The sequence below is a fragment of the Mesocricetus auratus genome, unplaced genomic scaffold (genome assembly GCF_017639785.1).
Source record: "Mesocricetus auratus isolate SY011 unplaced genomic scaffold, BCM_Maur_2.0 Super-Scaffold_100022, whole genome shotgun sequence".
Taxonomy (NCBI): Eukaryota; Metazoa; Chordata; class Mammalia; order Rodentia; family Cricetidae; genus Mesocricetus; species Mesocricetus auratus.
Window position 1 is genome coordinate 33,108,438 of NW_024429203.1, and position 23,760 is coordinate 33,132,197.

Below are 23,760 nucleotides of genomic sequence, written 5' to 3' on the forward strand. Positions count from 1 at the left end.
GGCCCTGACACAAGGCTGCCTTTGTGTGGAGGTCAGATTCCAGCATGGCTTGGCACCACTGCTCCCTGGGAGTCCAGCCTGGGGACTGGAGGGTAGGACCCCCAAATCTCTTGGGAACTCAAGGAGACCGAGGTGCCTCTGAAGGGCCCACGGTGAACCCTGACTCCTGCAGGCAAGAATCCAGGAGCTCCGGGGCTAGGTGGTGGGAGGCTAGGATTGGCCTGACTCCTGTGTGCAACAGAGTCCAGGGCCAACGAGACCAAACAGGCTGTCTGGCTCAGAGAAAATCACTTGTGGCTGTGGAGGCCGACATCTTTCACCCTAGCACTGAGGAGGCTGAGGCAGGAGGATAGCAAGTTCAAGGACTGCTGGGTGACAGAGAGATGAGAGAGGAACAAAGAGAGACAGAGAGACAGACAGGTAGACAGAAGAAAATTAGAAAGCCCCTAAAGCTCTCTGTGGGGTTTCTTTTCTCAGATGGAAGCGGCATATACATCATCCCCTCGACTGCCAGGAGGAAGAGAACGAAAACGTGCCTTCCTAGGCTGTCTACAGTAACTGCTCAACAAGGGGCAGCTGTATGCTGTGTTGCTGGAGAGGATTAGGGACTTTCCATCCTGTCTGAGCAGCACAAATGCCCCTCCCAGGCGTGTGGACTATACCAGCGCCTGCCTTAAATCTACGGAAAAGTACTGTGTCATAGGGCGGCTTCACAACTCACCCACTCAACCTGTGACCCTTCGCCTCCCCTTCCTTCGATGACCACCACAGCCCACCCTCCCCACAGCCCCCACAAGCTTCCTCACCTAGGAAAACAAAGGATACCAGGTCCAAGCTCAAGCTCTAGGGTACTGACAGTAGACACTTAATCCAGTTATATCTGGAGCTCCGGGCTTTCCACCAATTACCCTCTTCACCCCAGGGACATGGTTTGTGTGAGTGGGGGCCTGTAGGAGCCCATGCATCCTCTGTTCTGGCTGCCTGCTGACAGTCATGGGGGTAAGAGACTCATTGCCTCCGGCCCCGCATCCTCAGTCTGTTGGAGCATGAGGGTCTGAGGATAGTAAAAGATCCTCTACTCTAGGATGCGCACGCTAGCCCCAGCCCTCCAGGAGCAGGCCTGCCTTCCTGTCTGTGCTGTCCCTCAGAGTCTGTCTGCATCCAGGCAGGGAGTCCATGGAGGACAGGAAGGAATTCATCTCCTTCAACATCTCCAGAGCCCACAACACAAGGTAGAGAGTCTACACAGGGCCAGCTGGCCTGTGTCTGATGGAGGCCCACAGTCCTGCAAACTGGTTGTGGTGGCTTTGTCCCCTTCCTGTAACCCCACCCTACATGAACTGCGGTGTCCGCTGCTCCTCCCGCCTATGCCCAGCTGCGTAGGCGGTGCTGCAGATGGCACCTTCCCTGGGATCCCATACCCAGTTTGTTCAGACCTGCTTTTCCCTGTGCCCGCAGCTGCTTAGCACCTGAGGCCCACGGCCAGTGTCCCTCGCACCTTTCAAGGAAGCCAGATGTCCTTCTGAGCTCTCCCACATCAGCTCCCTTCCTTCTCTTTCAACCGCTGGAGTACCAATGCTACCACCCTCTCTCAGGCTTCTGGGGCTTCCCTGGCCTAAGTCACTGGTTCTGGCACCTGCCCTTCAAGCGCCTCAGGAAGCAGCTAAACACCTGCATAAGCAAGCTGGGTTCACACAGGGAGCAGGTCCTAGGGTGGAGGGGGACATTGCCCTGGGAACCCAACGGGTCAAGGAGGTGCCTAGGTCCCAGGAGAGAGGCAGGGAAGGCTGCCTGGGCCTCATCTGGAACCTAACAAACCATTCACTGAAACCAGGGGATGACCTGGCTCCTTTTTTATGTCTGATAGGGGCGTGTGGTAAAGACCCCTAGAACTCACGGTCAGCCCTCAGCCCACAGTGTTGCCAAGGCCACCAGAGGCAGCTTGTCAAGCAGCAGCAGCCCAGCTCAGCGAAGGGACAGGAGAGAGGAGTGCCCAGAGACCCGGTCCAGGCACTCTCTGCATTATACTTCTTTGATTGTTGTTTTCGGATATTTGATTTTATTTTTATTTGGAGACATGACTGGCTGGGAACTTGCTATGTCTCCCTGGCTGGATTTAGTTTTTTTTTTTTTTTTTTTTTTCGAGACAGGGTTTCTCTGTATTGTTTCGGAGGCTATCGGTCCAGCCCGGCCTCGAACTCACAGAGATCCGCCTGCCTCTGCCTCCCGAGTGCTGGGATTAAAGGCGTGTGTCACCAACGCCCGGCCCTGGCTGGATTTAGACACACAGCAATTACCCTGCCACATCCTAAGTGTCGAAACCACAGGTGTGTGCTATTATGACTAAAATAAATAAGTGTTATACCTCAGTTCCCTGCTGAAAATGGGCTTTCCCTCTCCACTATGACAGCACTTGTAACACAGCAGAGAAACCTGAATCCTGTCGCTGTCTTTTAGCCACTCTGGGGCCCCAGCAAAGCCCAGTCATCAGAAACACAAGAACGGAAGATTTGGGACAGAGGACGCCAGCCTACTCCTTTTTCTGGTCCCTGATTCTGACATCACTCCATGGTTCAGGGACTTAGAAATGACCTCTTCTTCCCTGCCTTGCCTCGTTTCTCATTTCACACACTGCCACCCTTGCTACCAAACTTGTAGACACTTCAACCATGAGGAAAACACAGGCATACCCAAACGGAAGGCCATACAACAAAACACACCACCTCTCCAAACACAGCCACTTGATAACAACCAACAGCCCCTTCTCAACCAGCTCTCCCTTAGATGGCCACTGGGCTGCCTGCCTGACTCCTGGAGGAGCCTACAGCTAGCAGGCTCCCTGCTGGGAAGACCAGCAACAGAATGCTCAGTTCTGAAAGGTGACCCAAGCCAGGGACAGTTAAATCTCAAGGACAGCACAGAGAGTGGGAAGCTGGGAATCCCTGAGCTGGGCGCCTATTGTTTCTTTTTTGGTTTTGGAATGCTGCTTTTGTTCCAATACTGTTCCGCACATAAAAGTGAGCGAATGCTGCAATGATACAATTATCATCCAGATAAATTTTCAGGATGAATGATAGCTGCCTTCCTTGAGGCACACTTATCTGAGGGGAAGGTCACAGAGAGAGCATGTGACAATCCAGTTTCCAAAATAAACTGTGCTAGCTTGCACCCGTATGCCTGCCCCATGGCCCAGTTAAATAGGTTCAAACTCTTAAGGTGTTGCTTAGCTGGCTGAGCCCCTTCCTGTCCATTGGCAGCCTAAGCATGCAGGCCCTGCCTGCTAGGGTCTCCCTGTTGTTGGCCTCCTTCCCAACCTTACTGAAGAAGGAATCAGACCCCAGTGATTTCTCCATCATGCCTGGCCTTGACAGCAACGTTGCAGTTGTGAGTAAAGAGTTAGATGGGGTTGCTGGAATGTGGACATAGCAAGATTGAACGGACCTCTCCCGAGTTCTTCTCTGTGGCTCCCAGCAGCCCCCACGACTCCCTCCAGAGATACTCCATTCACACAAACTCACCTGAGGCATTTGATGGTGAGGCCTTCTCTGGAGCTGAGAGTCCAAGGCCATGTCTTGAGGACTCTTTGGAGAGCGTCTGCCCATCAATTAAGGAGCTGGTGGGGAGGGGGGAGATGGGTAACACAGATTAGAATATCCTGTGTTCTATCTCACTTCCTCCAGTCCCCTCCCTTTCCCTCTGCAGGAGAGATCAAGTCTTGCTGTGTCCTGATTTGTGTGTGTCTACCTGCAAGATCATGTCTCCCTTTGACTCTTGGTGTTCCCATCCAGACTAGAAAAGGGTTGGGCTTTAGGGGACACTGAGCCTCCATTCCAAGACAATATAGACTTTAAGGATTGGTCAAGGCCCCCACCCCATCATTCTTCATACCTACTTGTCCTAGAGCTTCACCAAGAAGCTCAGGATGGAGTTGGGGATGCTCCTAGAAGTTTTGGAATCCTAAAGGGCTCCCTCATCCATGGTGTCCTCCTGCAATCTAAACTGATTACCCCATGGAGAGGACATCAGCCAGGGAGAGCTGAGGCTCTGCCTGGCCTAGATCTGCCTGGCCTCCCAGGCTGGGTGGCCCTGAGTAAGTGTCTCCTCTATCAGCTGGAACAGGCTGGCTGCTGGATCTCTGTTATCCTCTCAGCCTCATTGTCCCTCAGCACCAGTCCTTCCCAGGGTTTACCTGGCCATACCTCACCTTCCTGGCTAGATGAGCAGAGGGATTTCAATACACACTCTCAAGACTACACAGGGCTGCAAGATTGTACAACACCAGGGACACATCATTGTCGTGGCTATGTAAACAGAACCTACTGGAATTGTGTAGTGGGTAACCTGTATAGCTGGTCACAGATGCCTTAAGGGTATGACCCTGGCTCCAGGAAGTCCCATCCGTTTGTCAGGGTGGGGTTATCCCCATCCCTGCCCAGTTCCCAGGAAGCCAGGTCAATTACCTGCTTCGTACATTCGGCCTTATTCCTTGCTGGTACTGCAGGTTCAAACTAAGTTTTCGAACACACCCAGGCCCACCTGGCAGCAGTCTGCTTAAGAACCTGAGATACGTGTTAAAGCAAAAGACATGGGAAGTTATGAAGGGAGAAGGATTTGAAGGGGAAGAAGGAGAGGACCGAGTTGGTCCTTTTTATGTGCACACTGTGAGTAAGGCATGGTCCACAGGGCTGGAGCATCTCCTCTGTTGCTATGGTGACCTGCTCCAGAGAGGATGGAAAGGATGACAAAGCTGATCATTCTGGATTTCCTGGCTTCGGAGCATCTGTTACATCACGGTTCTCTAGGGCTGCTGGATGGAAGCTGCCCCACTTGGGGACAAGGACAGTAATGTTACCAAACAAGCCTGTGAGCTCCCTTACTGAGGTGTGCCCTCGGAAGATGGGGCCTGGACAACAAGGCTAAAAAACCCCTGTGCTCAGAGCTGATCCCCTTTGAAATCACGAACTGGAGAGCCACCACAAAACTAGCCTGTAATCACCCACCATCTCAACAGCCTCCTCTAAGCAGGTGTGTTTTCAGTCCCCGCCATTAAAGGTACAGGGGCACTTCCACTCCCAATTAAATTTGGGCAAACTGGTTCCAGCTTTCACAAAACTAATCAGAGAATATGAAAAGACAGCCACCAGGCAAGCCAGAAGGCAAAGCTACTTATTCTGATGGGAGCCTTCTGGTTACAGAGTGAGGGAAGCCCTCTTCCCAAAACAGGCCTTTGCTGAGCTCTGGCACCTGGTGCAGAACGTTCCATCCTTATCTGGTCACCCTATGCTTCTCTCTCCCTTCAGGGGGACCTGATCTTCCACCAGGACTTAGCGGGAGGGGACACCTCACTTACCCTTGCAGCTGACCCTCAGAGGGCCATATTCAGCCCTCATGTCCTGGGCTTAAGGAATTTGGGGTATCTGGGTTAAGAAAAAAAGTCAGAAGGGATTTTTCAGAAAAATTGAGCTGATCTGTCCTTGGAGACTGAGGCCCTTCAAGGGACTGCCACCTGAGTTAGAATGGGCTTACCATCCTTTCTGCTCACTGGGGGTTCTAGTTGGTGGCAGAAGTGGGTTCAACTGCATGACAGCCAGAGCCACCCACACAAATCGCCAACCTGGCACTTCCTCACACAGCGCGCATGTGTGTGTGTGTGTGTGTGTGTGTGTGTGTGTGTGTGTAACTCTTTCCTGAATCAGTTTTTGCCACTGTCGATGTAGACTAGCAGCAAGGCATCAATTTATAGCAGGATAGGAGCGAAGAGGACTGACTGTGCTCAGACTATAAGTTACATCAAAAGAGAGGTCTCAAGATGAATGGCTCGTGTTTTCCTCAAAAGCCTACTCTTCTTAGACTGTGCAGAATCACTGTGGGGTCCTGGGTGGTAGAACACTCACCTAGCATGTGTGAGGCCCCATGTTCGATCCCCAGCATTAACGGGAAAAATGGGGGCTCCCTGTTCTTTCCAGAAGGACAAGTGACCAGTGAATGATCCCAGCAGGTGAGATGCCACTACGGACAGTAGGGAGCCTGGTGGTGGTGATCCACCTTTTATGCCTGTCATTCTGGAAATCAGTGAATCAGTGCCCTGGCAGGGCTCGGGCAGGAAGTCACCTCAAGTAACAAAACGACAGCGATGGTGGCAGAGGGGCCTGAGCTGACTTGCTTCTGTCTGTGTTTTGAATTCCAGAGAGCAAGAATCCCAAGATGGCAAGAGGCCAGTTCCCTTTCACCCAGAGTTCTTCTCACACGAGCATGCTGTTTGCTCTTCACAAGAACAAACCAACAAAACCCAGGGTTCTTTGTCACCTCCCCAGGTGTGCAGGGAACAAGAAAACCGAGGTATTGTTTGAGCAACTTGGTATGATGGGAGCAGGGCAGAGGCGTGCAGCAGGGCCTGTTCATCGCCTCTCTCTCAACCATTATTCTGCCTCACCTGGCCGCCCAGACTAGCCAGCCTAACTAGGAGGAACCATCTGGTTGCAGAGCCTCCCCAGCCTCCTTTACTCTTCCTTCACGAAGCCCTCTTAGACTCTCTCAACACCCTCTAGCTTGATCTTTGACGGTCACACACAGGAGGTTCCTGGAGTTTCCTGGAAATTCTTCTGCTCTCTGGCCATGAGTAATCACCATGAAAGCCTAGTAAATGCTGGTTGGATATACCCATCATATCATCACCGTGTGACACATAAGTTAAGGAGAGCCCTTGCTTTCCGTGTGAGTCCCTCACAGCGATCCACTTCCTATAGATTCTTGTCAACCATTCTTCCCAGTTACCCCTGAACAGTAATGCAGCTGGTGTCAGATACAAGTTTTCTGGAAATGGCCTAGCATCAAGTCTGTCCATCTGTTAGGGTGCAACTAGTTTTGAAGCTATATGCTGTGGTCAAATAGCCATGTGTCTCTCAGCCTTTTTTAACCCATATCCTACACTATCGTTAGAAGATGATGGGAAAAAAGGCACTCAGTGTAGTCATCTGTCCTCATTCCTGTCGAACTACCATGGATCTCCTGAGAAGTAAGAAGACTTGACGGTGAGACGGGAGGGTGAGTGAGTAGGGCAACAAGTCTTAAACCCAGGCCCTGTGCTAAGTACTCCCCCATGGGAGATGCTGATGGGCAGGAGGCAGGAGGATGGTGGGACCCTGGATCCTTACACAGTCCTCAGGATGGAGCTGGCAGACCTGAGAAGCAGCGCTTCCGGCATGGTCCCTGTGGGGTGACTGTACCCCTCGAGCTCACCCAGGAGAGAGCGAAAACCTCAGAGGGCGTGTCACAGCGTCCCCTGGGAAAAGCCACCGCAGCCCCAGAGAGGCCCAACTCGACCAGACCGCCCTGCAACAGAGACACAGTGTGAGTCACACTGCCCAGGCCCTCGCAGGGCAGGGGAAGTTGCCTTCCTTTGAGGCATGACTCACCACTCCTGGGGCTGGGTACCTGGCTGCAATTTACTGCCTCCTGAGCCTACACGTTCCTTCAGTCTGAGGACAACACAAGCTTCTGTGAGACTCTGGGCTCACTAGTCCCTAGAGCCAACTGCTCACCCGCAAGAGCAAACCAACGAGATTTCCAGGACTCCTGTTTTGCAAAGACTGTTGACCACTGTCCGCTAGCCTCTCTGGTACTTGAAGTATTCATCTCTCTTCACTCAGAGGCAAAGAGAAAACCAACCTCCAGAAATCCTGAGAAAGTTCTTAATGGAGGTGTTGGTTACCTCACTACCACCCTTCATCCTAAAAACCCCCAAAACGTGTTAGGGCTCCCTAAAGAAGGCTGAGCTCACACTTTGCCACCAGACCCCATATCTCAGATTCCCTTTGGTCTATACAGAATGCCTTATTTCAAAGATGAAGCCCCTGACAGCTCTCTCCAGTCCTTGCTCTCCCCACCCCAGACCCCATAGAAGGCTTGCAGCAAGGACTTGCCCAGCAGGCTCTGCCCCAAACTCCCGGCTCACCTTCCTCTTCCTGTGGCAGCAGGTTCAGGGCTACATACCCCCTGCTCCTGCAGCTAAGGCATGGTGAATCTGAGAACTGGCTGCCGCAGTGGCCTAGGTTCCGGGTGATGAGCCACAAGGGCTGGGCATGAGTGGGGACCCGCCCCAGCCTGCCTTAGGGCTCCTGGTGAGGTGTGGCCCTAGATACCTCTGACCTACATGGCACAGGACCCAGCTGCCCACCTATGTGGCTCTTACATAATCAGGGCGGGAAGCAGGACAGGTACCTGTCAGTGCAGTATTGGAAAACAGCTTGTTGGCTGTGATCCCTAACAGAGCCTTGGAGAAATTACTCCTGCTACTGGGCCTGTATACCTGGGAGAGCCCTCCTGGGGCCTCTGGGACTAGACTAGAAGATTGACTTGTTTGTTCAGTTTGGTTTTGGGGGAGTCCATTTTTATGGCTCCTAAGTACACATACCTTGTCAAGCAGACTGAGCTGGGCTTCCTGAATCCTCTGTTCTACCTTGTAATGTCAGGATTGTTAATAGCCCTATTTTCCAGATAAGTGAATGGAGACCCAGAGAGTACTAGACTTGCTCCTTGCTATACAGCCAGCAAGAGGGAGAGCCAGTGTGTTTAAGCTGGCTCTCCACAGCTGGAAGTGAAGCCAGGAACGCCAGGACACTGGTTTATCCGGCACTTGCATCACAAAATCAAGCACTCTGTCCACACTACCTCAGACAGTCCTCCTCCATGGACCTTGTCCTTAGCTCTCTAATGCCTCCCATTCTCACTGGCAAGTGTGCCCCTGAAGTGGCTCTAAAACAAGGGTCCTGCTGCCAGGAGAGCCTCTGATCACCTCTGCTTTGGGCTTCTCCTTAGATCTCTCTGTTTCTTGTCCCTTTTGAGAAATCCAGCCATAGCTCCATCTTTAATTAGCCCCTGGGAGCGAAACACCAAACCCCAAGCTTAAACACCAAACCCCAAGCTTAAACACCAAACCCTAAGCTGCTCCTAGGCTGAGACAAGAGGCTAGAGGCACTCTAGCCAGTGGGAGGGAAGATTCCACAAGCAGGGCACAGAGACAGCAATGGGAGCAGGAGATTGTGGGAAGATCCTCTGCCACTTGGGTGACAGCTACAAGCACCCCATTTTCATGATAATTCTAACCTTCATCCTGTTTTAATGCCTTAACAGCTTCTTCCCCAGGTGGCCCCTGACAACTGCTTCACCTTGTGATGTCCAGGGCATTTCACTCTTCACTCTGAAACCTGCTGAGCCATTTTGAGAACCTTCTAGAAACCCACTGCTCATTCCACCCATAGACTTCTACACTCAGAAGCATTCTTCCTACCCGAGGGACAGCGGGAGTCCAGGCTCAGCCGTATGAAAGGCCTTTAGAGTTTCCTCACACGGAGAGAGCTAATGATGGAGCTCCCTTCCTTCCGTGGCGCTGGCTGAGCAGAGGTTTAGTGCTTGGGAGCAACACTGGGTCTTCCTGTGGTGGAGGGTGGCAACACGTAACCCTGAAGGCAAAGGTAGCCTCATACCTAAGTTTTCAGGCTCCCTGGGTGGCTGGATATAGTTTCCACATTGATGAGGTTCGGGAGCTTGGGGGAAATACATAAGCCCCTTTCCAATCCTCTGAAAAACCCATCAGTGGGACTCCTCCAGCTGAGTTCTACCTCTCCAAGCCACACTTGCTCCAAGAAGCGGTCTGAGAGAGACACCCTGCTGTCACATCTCTCCCAGGAGCTGGCTAGCTAGTTCAAGGCATTTAGTTAGCATTAGCATTTAAGGACTAGGAATCACTAGGAAACTAAAATATTAGCTCAGTCCTTATTCCTAGAGTTGGAAATAACTTCTCCCTGTCCCAGTGACTGACAGCGTCTGGGGGTCCTCCCGTCTTTCCTGGTGCCTTTTATATGCCAGATGGGCATGCTGGCTGTGTGGGCAGAGGTGAGCAAACTGGATATGACTTAGAGATAGTGTGCTTGATGGCTGATGAGCATGTACGTATTCAAGGCTACTGGGGGCTGGGGGTGTCATCAGTGACAACCTTAGGGATGGCAAAGAGAGAACGGTGAGTAGGGCTTACGGTATGATTACTTCATGCAAAGCAATGGGGATAGGGCAGGGGAAGCTAGTACAGGTAATAGACTTAGGCTGTGGCCCATTCAGTCTTAGTTCCCAACTCATGGGTGGGGTCTTGAGCTAAAGTAAAGATCTGCTGGGTATGTGTAGTCTTTAGGAAAGGATTAGGGTAAGGCAACGTGATCTAACACCGCTCAGGGCCACGAGAAAGAACAGATTAGAGCAGAGATCCTGGGGCCCTTGACAGACTGAGTCCCAACAGGAGTATGTTGTTTACTGAGGGGCCTCACCCTCCAACAATTCATGCTAGCTAAGCCTTGGCTCCCATCTTGATGGGTGGGGCAGCCATCTAGCCAGTTCACTTTTAACCCAGCTGGCAGTACCTAGACTGAGTGTTCAACCTTGTCAAGCCAAATTATCTGTGTAAGGAAATAAATATAGCAATCATCAAGTTCTATTACAGTTGCTCAAAGGAGTTGGCTAGCAAATTGGTCAAACCCGAGGCACAGTTCTCTGGACACTAATCTTTGGATTCTGGCACAGGCTTTGCCTTGATCCTGTGACTTCAGACAACTCCTGGTTCTCCTCCGATAGTCCGTATTCTGAGATGTCTCAGATAAAGGGCCTCCCAGTTTCATGACTGTGACAATTAAGGGCCTGGGCTACAAATCTGTTGTTCTAAGTAGAGATAAGGCTACAAGTTTGCTTACTGCCAGGGTCCCATGCCTGAGAGGGTAGGAAGAAGCACACAGGAATAAGAACAGTATGTGTTCTTAACTTTCCTATACCAAGCACTTACTGGGTGTTGTGCAATGCTTTCCATGTTTTTACATCTGTGTGGAAACACCCATCCTCACAACAGCCCAATGAAACAATGCTGCTGTCCACATCTTATAGATGAAGAAACGCACTCAGATCCAGACTTCAGAGACATGGGCTCCAGATCTCATGTCCTTAGCCAGTCAGATAGCCTGGAAGAAGTCTTGCTGGCCTTCCCAGGTGATTGAAGTGGGACAGGACCAAACAAGAAGGCCAGTAGAGAATGGGGCATCTCACCGCCTTTTGTAGCTGTTTTGACTGTGTATCAAATATCCAGGGACGTGAAAATTTTTATGGATAATAAGAAAGGTCAGAACTCATGTTTTGAAATCCTAAGGAAGCCGTCTTCGCCGTCTTCTTCTCTTTTTAAACCCAAATATTTGTGTGTGTGTGTGTGTGTGTGTGTGTGTGTGTGTGTGTGTGTGTACCCACGTGGGCATGTGTACACACATGTGGAGTTCAGAGAACAAGGGTTGATTTGAATATTTTCAGGAGTTGGTTCTCTCATTCTACTACGTGGGCTCAAGGGATTAAACGTAGGTTTTCAGGCTTGGCTGCAAATGCCTCAGCCCCTGAGCCATTAATGATAGATACAACGGATGGGCTTGATGATCACAAAGTTGACAGACTTCTAGCCCAAAAATGACTTGAAAACCACAGACTGCCATTTTTATTTGAAGTGCCACATATGTGTCTCTGTGCTCTTTTTCTCCACGGAGCCTCAGCTATCTACAGAGTAAAACTGGGGTACGTGGGGAGGCCATAAATACCAGATCTGTTCTAAAAGGAGCCTCTGCTTCTCTCCCAGGGAGATGAGGGGAGGGAAACACACTGTTCTTCTTCCAGATCTAGATCCTCACTGTAGAGGGAAATCTTCCATCAGTCCACCCAGCTGTGGGCTGATGCTGGTCCCTGCCCTGGGGGACACACCAGCCAAAAGAGAGAGACACAACCACAATCTGTACCTCTTGGGCCTTGGTAGACAGGGGGCTCTGCTGTGGGGTGGTTGGAGTGTCACTGAGCTGCAGTGGGGAAATCTAATTCTAGCATTTCCGACACACTGGAATAAACCAATAATGTTCCAGTTACTGAACAGGACTTGCTCATTGAGCTGTCTTGGCTGACTGTGACTCCCATTTTATGAGGAAACAGAAGTGCAATGAGATGAAGTAAATTGCCAAAGGTCACGCAGTCAGCAATGGGGACAGCTAAGACCCAGGTGAGCAGACTCCAGAATTTATGTTTTTTTGTTGTTACATTTTTATTTTGTTTTCTGGTATTGGGAATAGAATAAAGTTGAACAATTCACTTGTGCATGCTGGGTAATCTCTGCCTTAAGCTATACCCAGCCCCAGCTCTGAAGCCCCCAACTCCATTCTCTGTCTTAGCAACATGGAATTTTCCTAGAAACAACTGACCCAGAATAGTAGATACAGTGGCTAAGGAACCCGTTTAATATGTTTGTGTTTGTAAAGCCTCCAAACTAACATAGTCTTATTCCTTTCAACACCCAATTCATAATATTGACCATTCAGCCAAGAATGAGTAGACATCTGAAAATATTCATGATCAAGGGAGAAAGACAGTAGCAGAAACAGACCCTGATATGACACAGATATGGAAATGAAGATGACATCACTTTATAGCTGGTATTAGGATAAGGTGGAAAATTAAAGGGGGAAAAGTAGTCACAATCCTTTGTGTGTGTGTGTTTGTGTGTGTCTGTCTGTCTTTCTGTTTGTCAGTCAGTCTATCTGGGTATATGTATGCTGTATATATATTTTGTCCTATTCAATGGGCACATGTGATGTGTGCTGGGATGTATGTGGGTACGTGCTTGTGCGGGTACGTGTGGAGGTCAGAGATTGACGGTGGGTATCTTCTCGCATCACACTCTACCTTAGTCATTGAGCCAGAGTCTCTCACTTGAACCTAGAGCTCACCAATTTGTTGAGTCTAATGAGCTAGTTTGTCCCAGGATCCCTCTTTTACCTCCTGAAAGCTAGGGTGACAAGAGGATGCCACATTCGCCCAGATTCACATGGGTGCTGGAGATCAATGTCAGTCCACTCACTTGCATGGCAAGCTCTTCACCGGTTGAGCCTTCCCCCCAGCCCTCAGGGAGGAAGTCTCCACAGAACAAGAAATCTATGACAAGTACAACCTCTGAAGAGAAAGGGTCACCAGATGGCCACTGAGTAAATTGAAAAGAGGTATTAGCGAACTTGAAGGCAAATAATAGAAAGTATTCAATCCAAGGAAAAGAAAGAATTTTAAATTGAACAGGACAAAATATTACTGGGAGAAGCTGAAGAACTGATTAAATAGATGCCTAAGGAGAGAGAAAACATTGTTGGAGCCTTCATGATGGCATGAAGTCCAGCAATCGGACTTTGGCAGGATGGAGAGGCCAGCCTGGGCTACATGGGGAGACCCTGATTCCAAAATAAATAAAAGGAAACAGAGAGGGGAAGGGGAAGGTAGGGGAAGAAAGAGAGAGAGAGACAGAGAGACAGAGAGACAGAGAGACAGAGAGACAGAGAGACAGAGAGACAGAGAGACAGAGATTGATTTAATATTGGCCAAATTGACCAAAGATCAATATAATCTCCTAAAAATCCCAGATGGTATTCTTGCAAACATTGAAAAGACCCAGGAGCTGAAGACATGGCTCAGCAGTTAAGAGAACTGAATGCTCTTCCAAAGGACCAGAGTTCAATTCTGAGCATCCATACGGCAACTCACAACTGTAATTCCAGTTCCAGGAAATCCAATGCTCTCTTTGACCTCTATGAGCACCAGACACACACCTGGTGTGCAGACATACATGCAGTCAAGCTACTCACATACAAATTAATAATAATAATAATAATAATAATAATAATAATAATAATGCTTCCAAAAGGAAAATTCAAGACCCAGAATAGGACAACGTTGGGAACTTCACATTTCCTGATCCCACAGCACATTGAACGCCTACTCTAATCCAAACAAAGAGACACTGGCGCAAGGGTGGACACATGGGCAAGCGCAGTGGAGCAGTGGGGTTAAGTTTCTTGTGAGTTCACAGTGAGCTGACTCTCACCAAGAGGAGAAGACAACTCAACAGAGAAATAAGGGTCTTCCCAACAAGTCGAGGTGCCGGAGAATGATGAAGGCAAAGCTCTTCCCCTGACAGCCACAAAACATTAACTCAAAGTGGAGCAAACTAACATAAACTACTTGATCTAATTCAATGTGCATTCAGTTACTTAACCCAAAAGCTAAGCTGTAAAATCACTGGCAGAAGTAAATCTTATAACCATGAATTAGGTAAAGATTTCTCGCACACCATAAAACAACAACAACAAAAACTGGCTAATAGGGTATAATCGAAATTAAAACTATCTGAGCTTCAAGGGACATGATCAAGAACCTAAAAAGTTAACCCAGAAAATTAGAGTAAATATTTCCAAATCAGAAATGTGGTAAAGAGACTTGTGATTAGAACACGTAAGAGCCCTCATCACTCAATAAGGAACAATAGACAAAAGAGATTTGAGAAGACATCTCTCTGAAGAAGAGAGAATGCTCTTTAAGGGTTACTCAGTGTCCTCAGCCATCAGGACACACAAATCACAGCCAGATGAAGTAACAGCTTACACCTGCAGGGTTGCTGTAATCAAAGAGGTGAAGGGAGTTGGCAATGCCAGAGTCCTTGCAACTCCTCAGAGGATGGCTTCTTCAGCTTTGCAAAAGGTTATGTGTTGAACTGGGCATGGGGTGCACTCCTTTAACCCCCAAGTCTGGGAGACTGAGACAGGCAGATCTCTGAATTCAAGGACATCCTAGTCTACACAGATAGTTCTATTCTAGCCAAGGGTACACAGTGACATCCTGTCTCAAATAGGAAAATAAAATTTTAAAAGGTTATGTATTGAATTTCATCTGACTCAGCAACTCTTTCATATAGGTATATACCCAGGAGGAATGAAAATAGATGTTGAAACCCAAACTTGGACATGGATATTCATAATAGCCTGATAATTATAACACCCAAAGGATGAAGGGGTAAACAAGTTGTGACATATAATGGAATATTATTTAGGCATAAGAGAAATGAAAAACTGCCACACCTTTAATCTGGAACTTGAGAGGCTGTGGTAAGAGAATTGTTTTAAGTTCAAGACCAGCCTGGGTGGCACAGCAGTGAGACCCTGCCTCTACACTCTAGATGCACAGACACACAAACTGAAGCAGACAATAATAATACATGCTACATCATGACTGAATCATGAAAACATTAATGCTAAGTGAAAGTGGTCTGCCACAATATGTCATATATCAGCTTGTTTCAATGGATTGTCTCTGTAGAGACACATTAGTGCTTTCTCCAAATTGAAGGCATCAAAGGGCTGATGGGTGCAGGCAAAGACAATATTCTATAATCCATTGTGGTTATGGTTACACGTCCCTTTGGATATACCACCAAACAAGCTGTACACTATAAACAAGTAAATTTTGTAAATTTTATGTATGTGACTGTATCTCCGTGAAGCCATAATATTTTTCAGGGTTTTTTAAAAAATTTTTTCGAGACCTGGTTTCTCTGTATTGTTTTTGGAGGCTGTCCTGGAACTCGCTCTGTAGACCAGGCTGGCCTCAAACTCACAGAGATTCGCTTGCCTCTGCCTCCTGAGTTCTGGGATTAAAGGTGTGTGCCACCAACGCCAAGCAATATTTTTAAAAATAAAAGATTCATAGTGACCTATTACATACTTTAACATACACTTATAATGCATACATAGTTAATGTTCTAACATACATTTTGGGGGGTGGGATTCCTGAGAAGAAGAAAGGGAGAGCAGGGCAGAGAGAGATATTTGAAGAAACTGTATCTATATATTTTTTAAAGTTTGGTTTTTAAAAAACCCCATTTTCCTATACATTACACAAGAAAATCTAAAACCTTCATGTCACTGGGCCTCAGGTGGATTTTAACAAAAAGGAAAGAAAAAAGACACTTAAACCCTTCATGGTCAAACTCCTTCAAACAAACAAACAAACAAAACAAGGGGCAAAGACAGTATTTCAAAAGGAACAGAGGTCTGCAGGGAAGACACATTACAGAAAAGGAACAAGGGCAGGAGTGACTGGCCACCTCCACAGGAAACCAGAGGTCAGAGACGACAGTAGGGCTAGAGCAAATCCTTGCATTCAAGCCTGAACTCTCTTCACTTTTAGAAGGAAGGTAAAAGAATGACATTTTTGGCAAATGAAAGATGTCACAAAAACTGCTGCCATAGGTTGAAATCATGTCTGCAAATTCTTTTTTTGAGATTGGGTCTCCTTGGGTAGCCCAGCCTGGCTTGAACTCAGTCCTCCTGCCTCATCATCCTTAGTGCTGAAATTACAAGTGTGTGCCCCCATGCCTGGCCATCCTGCAAATTCTTAACACAGCTTCCGTCAATAGGTGATGTCTAATTAATCCCACCCACACCCCTTAATAAGTACTAGCTCAATGTTGGCGTCTAACAAACATTGTAGGGAAGTGCCTAGCTTCTAAGGCTAGGTCAGAAAAAGCAGCAGTTTCCACCTGACTCTCTCAAAGCAGGTCATTTTGAATCCCTGACCCATTATGTAAGAGATCTGCCTACCTGGAAGGCATGATGGTGACATCATTCAGGGAAGACACATAGAAATATATATGCTGGGGGCTGGAGAGATGGCTCAGAGGTTAAGAACACTGACTACTCTTCCGGAGGTTCTGAGTTCAATTCCCAGTGACCACATGGTGGCTCACAACCATCTGTAATGATATCTGGTGCCTTCATCTGATGTGTCAGCATACATGCAGACAGAACACAGCAAACATAATCAATCAATCAATCTTAAAAAAAAAAGAACCTCTCCCCTCTCTTTAAAAGGAAGGAAGGAAGGAAGGAAGGAAGGAAGGAAGGAAGGAAGGAAGGAAATACATGTGCTGAAGAGTCCCAGAGGGTCATTTCTCAGCACGCTGAGTTTTCCCAGCACAGGCTCCAAACATGTGAACAATGACTCTCAGACATCCCTAGCAGCCCTGCTGTCCAGCCACCGAGTTGTGAGGACACTCAAGTAGCTCATAGAGAGGACCAGTGGCAAAGAACTAAGTTCTCCAGACAATGCCAGTATAGTAATTGAAGACATCTCCCATATTATCCACATCCTATCACTGGCAACTTGTGAATATGACTTTACTGGTGGGTTGGGTATGGAGTGATTAAGGACCGCAGGACAGGAAGAGTATCTTGTATTACCAAGAGGACTCTAAACACAGTCATACATGTTCTAAAGAAGGTGGCTGAGTTCAGGATGGTGCTGGTAGTGGTGTGACATATACCAAATAAAACAAGAAACTCAAATGACCCTTGGCAGAATAAAGAATAAATCCATTGTGGTAAACACATAAAGAAGCAGAAATACGCTTGACAGTCCAAAGAATTTACTACTGGAACACTTAATGACCTGGATGACATCTCAGGCATAAGGTGTGACAAGAACCAGGAACAGAATAGTGCATTTTGTGTGTGTTGGTTTGCACAAATGATGTTCTAGAATGGCTAGAGCAATGGGTGGACATGAAGGACTTTTCCGGAATGATGAATATTTTCTATGTTCCAGTTGGTCTGTTGACCGTATGGTGTGCACACTGAAGTCATCATGCTGTAAGTCAGTATGTTTCACTGTATGAAACATTTGCTCCCATTAGTAAAACTCCTCCTATCCACTCAAATCCTCAGATGGACATTTTACAAATGGAATTTTGGGGAGTGAGGCCCAGATGTCTCTTCTGTGATCATGGTCTTTATAGTTTTCCAGCACTAAGCAAGCCCTGTTCTTAAGTACTTTCCACACAAGCCTCTGTCAGGAGCCACAAAAAGGGATCCAGGAGACTGCTTTTTCTCTAATTAATTAATTAAATTGTTAATTTTCAATCAATTTATTCCTTGGAATTTCACACACACACACACACACACAATACATTCCAGTCATAGTCACCACCTACCCTATCTTATCCCCATCCCTTGCCCCAAGTCTCTCTTCTCAACAAGTTACCCTCCTACTATCATTTTCAAGGTATATGTTTGTTATTTTTAATTATGTGCATGTTGGGGTAGGGCACATACATGCCTGTGCCTGTGTCAGCCAGAAGTTGGAGTTACACTGGGTGTAGGGAACTGAGCCTAGAACCTTTGCAAGAGCAGATGCGCTCTTAACCACTGAGTCATCTCTCCAGACCCATACTATCAATTCATTTTATGACCCACTGACTTTAGTCAGGGCTGCATACATGGACATGGTGGCAGTATGTACAACTCACCAGGGGCTGTACCACTAAAGACAATAATGACTTCCACTCCCACAAGAGCCATCAGCCGCCAATCACACCTGGAGGAAGGGCCAGGCCCCATGACCCCTCCCTCATCTATGACTGAACGTTGATGGTTCTAGGTTTGTGCAGGTAATCCCAGCTGCTTTTCACGAGAGTGACAGTCACGTAACACCTAGAAGATAGCATTCCACAGCCCTACAGTCTCATTGTCTAGCCCTTCCATTCTCTCCACGCTCGGGGGTCTCCTGAAGGACTGGGTGTGAAACAGAACCCTCTACCACCACCACTGTCCTCTCCAGAGATGGTTAAATGAAGTCAGGAATTTTCTTTCCCTGGAGGTATTCGAGTTACAGTGGATTGATTCTGTGTGGGTGTAGTGACAGAATGGGTGAGACCTGAAAGAACCCATCCTTCTGGAAGGGCACAGTCAGTTATTTAAAAGGGCTGGCCTGCGGATACAGTGATTAACTTTGGTCCCAACCACTGACTTTGAGCCAGCTTAGCTTCTGCTACTCCTGGCTAACAACCGACAATCCTAGGAAGACCCAGAGCTGACCTGGGTTAGTTTGAAGATATCAGATAGGATTTTATATATCTGGAACCAGGCCTAGTTTGCCTCGGGGACTCTGAATTCTCAGACAGGTGCTGTCCTTGGGAGACTCTTGGCACCCCCAACTCTGCCATGTTCCCCCTGGCATTGAACACGAAGGTCCTTCCCACCCTATCGGTAGCGTTCTTCCCCCTGATAAAACTCTCCTTACCATTCAGGTCTCAGGGTTAAAATCCCCTCTAGTCCTCAAGACAAAGTTGGATCTCTATTATATCATCTCTATTTCTTTTTTTAATTACCAACATTAAAAACCATTGTTATTAAAGTAAAATAAGTATAGCATAACAGTTAACTTTTTTCCATTTAAAATTATAATTATCTGGTCCCAAATATTTTCTCCTTTCTTTTCTTTTACTACATTAAAATTTTTTATTTGTGTGTTTGGGGGATGTGTATGTGGAGGGCAGAGGACAACTTGCAGTAGTTGGTTCTCTCGGATTTTGGGGATTGAACTCAAATTGTTAGGCTTGATGTCAGGCAACTTTGCTGAGTCATCTCACCAGTCACATACCACTGCCCCTCTCCCCACTGGGAACAGAACCCATGTCCTTATGAAAGCCAAAGTAGTCCCTACCACTCACACACACACACACACACACACACACACACACACACACTCGCGCGCTCGCGCGCACACACACACGCACACGCACACACACACACATGCACGCGCACGCGCACACACACACACGCACGCGCACTAGCATTTTTCTTCTAATTTTTAAATTTTTTTTTGGTACCTATCACTGAGCTCAGTTTAATGACACATTACATAATTATTTATTAATGTCTGTCTTCTTGGCTGGTATGTAAATCCCTTAAGGTAGAGACTTGCTTTGTAGTCTATAATGCTCTCTGGCGTTTAGTGGGCTTCCTGAAGATTCAACAATAAGTAATTCTGAGTGAACGGGTATATTATGAAACAGAAGAAAACAAGCATGAAGGAAAGGAAGATCAGTCACATTTCTGTACTATGCAAAGCAGGCAGTGGGAGTCGGGAGAAATTTCAGAACTGGAAGGCTCTGTGTGTTCCCAATGCCAAGGACACTCGTACCTTTGGTGACATTCTACTCTGGTTGTTCCTCTTAGACTAGCATGCCCTGAGATCCCTCCCTGCCATCCTTGGCAAGCTTTGTCTGTGAGGACAGCCTTTCTTGCCTAGCTTGCTGTGGCCTCCTGGACTGTCCTCCATCGTGGGCTCTCAGGGGCGTCCTGGCCACACCTGGTTTCTGTCAGGCAGATCTAAGAGAGTAGCAGGCAGCTCAGGGTAAGTGTGGGCAGTTTGGAGCCAGAAATCCTATGGACCAATGTCTGCCTCACTTCCCCCAGCTACCTCATATCCAGTCCCTTTGTGGCCGTCACCAGATCTATTCCTTACTTCCCACAGAAGCCACCTGCTATGAGGGGCCCTGGAGCCTTCAAAGGATGAAGGGATGCAGCTCTCTGCTTCCTCCTCCTCTCTGGCTGGCTGCCCTAGGTCTGTCCATCACAAATAGAGCACATCAGACTCTCCAGACCCATGAGTTAGCTTGGTGACCTGGTGGTCTGATGGCCACTTCTGCACAAGCTCATTGCCCCTGCTACCATCCTGGGACCCATAGCCTTTCAAGCCTGGGACCAACTGTCCCCCTCTCAGGTTCCTTTGAAGACTTCTTCCTGGACCTGGAACTTGACATGATCAAGGTCTAAATGGCTCAGGGCATGCTCAGTAAAGCCTCAGTCTCAAGAGGTACACCCTATCTAGGTACCCCTTGGCTGCTCAATGTCTCTTCCTCCACCACCAGATAACCCCTCTGCATCATGAGGGGGGAGAGAGGAAGCAGGGGTCTCTCAGCTTATGGGAAATTTCTGGAACCACCCCTACCCTAGGAACAGCTGGCTCTGGCCACAAATGTGGAGCTTTGGTGACTCCAATAAGGGCTCAATGGTCTTTTCTTGCAGCTACATTGCAAGGCTGCTGGGGTACCTTCACCTGTCAGACAGATGGGGAAACTGATGCTCAGAGAGGGTATATCTTCCTTAGTTACAGAGCAAGTCAGGATTAGAGCTTGTCCAGAGTCCAAGCCATGAGCTTTCCAGCCTGCTGCCAAGATGTCCTGGGGTTTGCCCTGGGGTTTCTATGGCTGTGGTGTGTGAGCCTGCAGCTCTGGAGACATCATCATACATGGTCAAGGTCAAGGGAGGTCGGACAGTTCATCTTCAACTGCACAGAGTGAGACACTGAAACTCAGAGATGTTCAACAACTTACCCAAAGTTGCTCAGTAAGAAGGTGGTGGAGCTGACCCTCCAGTCCAGTCCCTGTCTGTCCTTCAGGTCTCTGATCCTATGTTCCTTCCCATAACAGAGCCCTTCCCTGCCCAGGCTGGAGATGGGTCCCAGGCTTGGCCATTTCAGTATTGTCAGCGAAAGAGACCCAGGGCCTATCGGCTCGGATGCTCAGCTTCCTCCCTGGTGGCCAAGTCCCTGTCAACATGGACCTAACACATGGATGTTGAGGACGAGGTCACTGTAAATCTCTATTTCTCACCCCAAGGCACTTCCCAAAACTCAAACACCTTCCCATAGATGGCTGGCACCATAGGGATAACCCATCGCTTAACAATGCTTCATTAACACTTGCACTCCCGGTAAGATCTCCTTCCCATTGCATATCAAACGCTCCCTGCTCCTAACAGTCCCCTGCCTCACTTCTCAGCTTGTAGTCTAACAACCTCTGTCCCACGGTCAATGCCACACTCCCCTATTCAAGCCTGTGCAGAATTCTCATTAAACGCAGCTTGATCAGCCATGTTGTCTTGCTGTCACCTTCTCTGTCTCTTGTCCCATCATTCCAGGTTCCCGTGGGCTTGACCTTGGTTGTGCCCTGCTGGTCAGGGCACCAGGCTTGGCCATCTCAGTATTGTCAGCGAAACAGACCCAGGACCTATCAGCTTGAATGCTCAGCTTCGTCCCCAGTGGCCAAGTCCCTGTCAACATGGACCTGAGACATGGACTTCAGCAAACACTGGGGCTACTGACCCTACCCAGGCCCTCACTTAGTAGAACAGTGGACTTTGAAAACCAGCAGCTGTTATTCATTTTTGAGCTTCTCAGGCATCTTTGAGCATCACCTGGGATGGCATGTTAGGCATGAGAGATGGTACACAGAGCCTCCAGGGCCTAGGCCTTTCTGTGCCAACAGCCTAAGTCCAGTACCATAGCTGTTCCCCTACACTTGCATCCCCTACAGGGGGAAGGGATATTGGTTCCGGGTGAACAGTCACCCATTCTGGCCTGAAGAGTTTTTCCAGAGGACCTCATGGGGCAGATTAACAGGTCTTCCCATCCACCCCCTCCTTTCTTTCTGTAGAGCCCTTTTGAGGACAGTGGCCATGTTCTCAAACCCTTTCAGGTTCCGCACCAAGGGCTCAGACCTTGGCACTTAGCCTTGAACTACCCTGTATACAACCTAGCCACTTAGCACACTGCTGTTCCTGAGCCCCTGTCTCCCACTATCCCGGGTTCTGTCTATTTCTTACTCCTTCATGGGGCACAGATGCAGTCCCTTCAAATCAGTGGCTTTGAATGACTTCAGCTACTGCTCAAGGGTCAGGGACTTGCCAAGGTCGTACACCAGTCTGGCGCTGGGATCATGGGCACTTTTCTGAACATACCAGCTAGTGACCCCCATATGCCACGTGCCAAACCCCAGGGAGACAGAGGAACATGCCTGTTGACTGAATCCTTCTTTCTTAATAACAGTGTGACTTGTTCCTCAGCTGAACCTCTTAAGGCCACCAGAGGAACACATTAAATGGCACCCCAAAGGACAAGTGTCCCTGTCCATTCCTTTTCCATCACAGAGATCAGGTAAAGAAACCAAGGCTCAGAAAGAAGCCGCTTGTCCGCCCAGGTCCTACAGCAGAATGAAGTTGGCCCCAAGCACAATATGTGCTGACATCTGACTGGGACTCACCTGGCTTGTGAGTTGTCTTGGGTGGTCTCCACGTTGGCACCCTGCTGCTGGACATCTCTGCTGTCAGGCATGTTGGAGTCCCTGGACAGGCAGCAGTACCCTGCTTCAGAACTGCGTGGCATCTGCTGTGGGCGTTCACTCAAGACAGCGCAGTCTCCCACAGTGAGAGGTTGGCCTTGAGTGGGCAGCGGGGGCGGGCATGGGGCAGAGGTAGGCGGTGCCTGGAGTGACCCAGAGGGCCCCATTTCTTCTCTATTTTCAGAAGCCCAGAATGTTCCTAGGCAGTGAAGTTGCTCGAGACGAAAACTTTCCTTTTCTTCCTGGCTTCCCTGTACTCAAGATGAGGAGAATTTCAATGAAGCCAGCCTTCATTTTTATGCAAATCGACCCCGGTTCTCCCAGAATGTCTAGCCAATGGGCTCAGGACTTCTAGGCCCCCAGAAAACCTCCTCACTGTCTTTAAAGGGACACTTTAGAGCAAAGGGGGTTCCCAGCACAAATCCAGCCCCTGAGCCGGAGATGGCTGATAGTCCCAATGCCCGTCCTACAGCCTCAATTTGAACAGATGAATGCAGCAACCCAAGAGGGTTTGTCCGGAGCCGCCTGCCTCTACATCCTGTACTGGACACAAGAGGAGATTCCACAGCTTCTGCTCTCAAGGAGTCCAGTACTGGGGGAGGGCAGGAAAGCAGAAATCCAACAGGGGGACTGCCTTATAGCCCATAGAAGCATCTGTACCAAAGCAGGCACGAGAGGGGACCCCAAAACGGGGCCATTCGGGGACGCCTAAACACAGTTGAGACGCAGTATCTGCAACTCCTTTACTTTCCCATGGCTGTCTTCCTCTCTGTCTATGTCTTTTTTCATATAAGAGCACCAAGTATCAGTCGGGCCCATCACAACCCCGTATGAGTGCATCTTAGCTGATTACACCTGCATAAACTGCATCCCCAAACAAAGCCCTTCCCTGAAACTCTGGGTGGACAGTAATTGGG

The 23,760-nt window shown here is 48.5% G+C and overlaps 1 protein-coding gene across 2 annotated transcripts in view; it reads right to left on the bottom strand.

Moving 5' to 3' along the window:
• Acsbg1 (acyl-CoA synthetase bubblegum family member 1) overlaps window positions 1-23,026 on the bottom strand; it is a 56,553-nt gene extending 33,527 nt beyond the window's left edge. The window contains exons 1-3 of one of the 2 annotated variants that reach the window (XM_021226832.2): window positions 7,155-7,297; window positions 4,461-4,559; window positions 3,519-3,613 (exon numbers count right to left, since the gene is read on the bottom strand). In XM_021226832.2, the coding sequence (XP_021082491.1) occupies window positions 3,519-3,613; window positions 4,461-4,559; window positions 7,155-7,204 (244 nt within the window). In that variant the 5' untranslated portion in view covers window positions 7,205-7,297. Of the gene's footprint in view, window positions 1-3,518; window positions 3,614-4,460; window positions 4,560-7,154; window positions 7,298-22,765 lie in introns of those variants that run through there. The other variant, XM_005069555.4, reaches the window with a different exon arrangement.
• Between the last annotated feature and the right edge of the window lie 734 nt (window positions 23,027-23,760).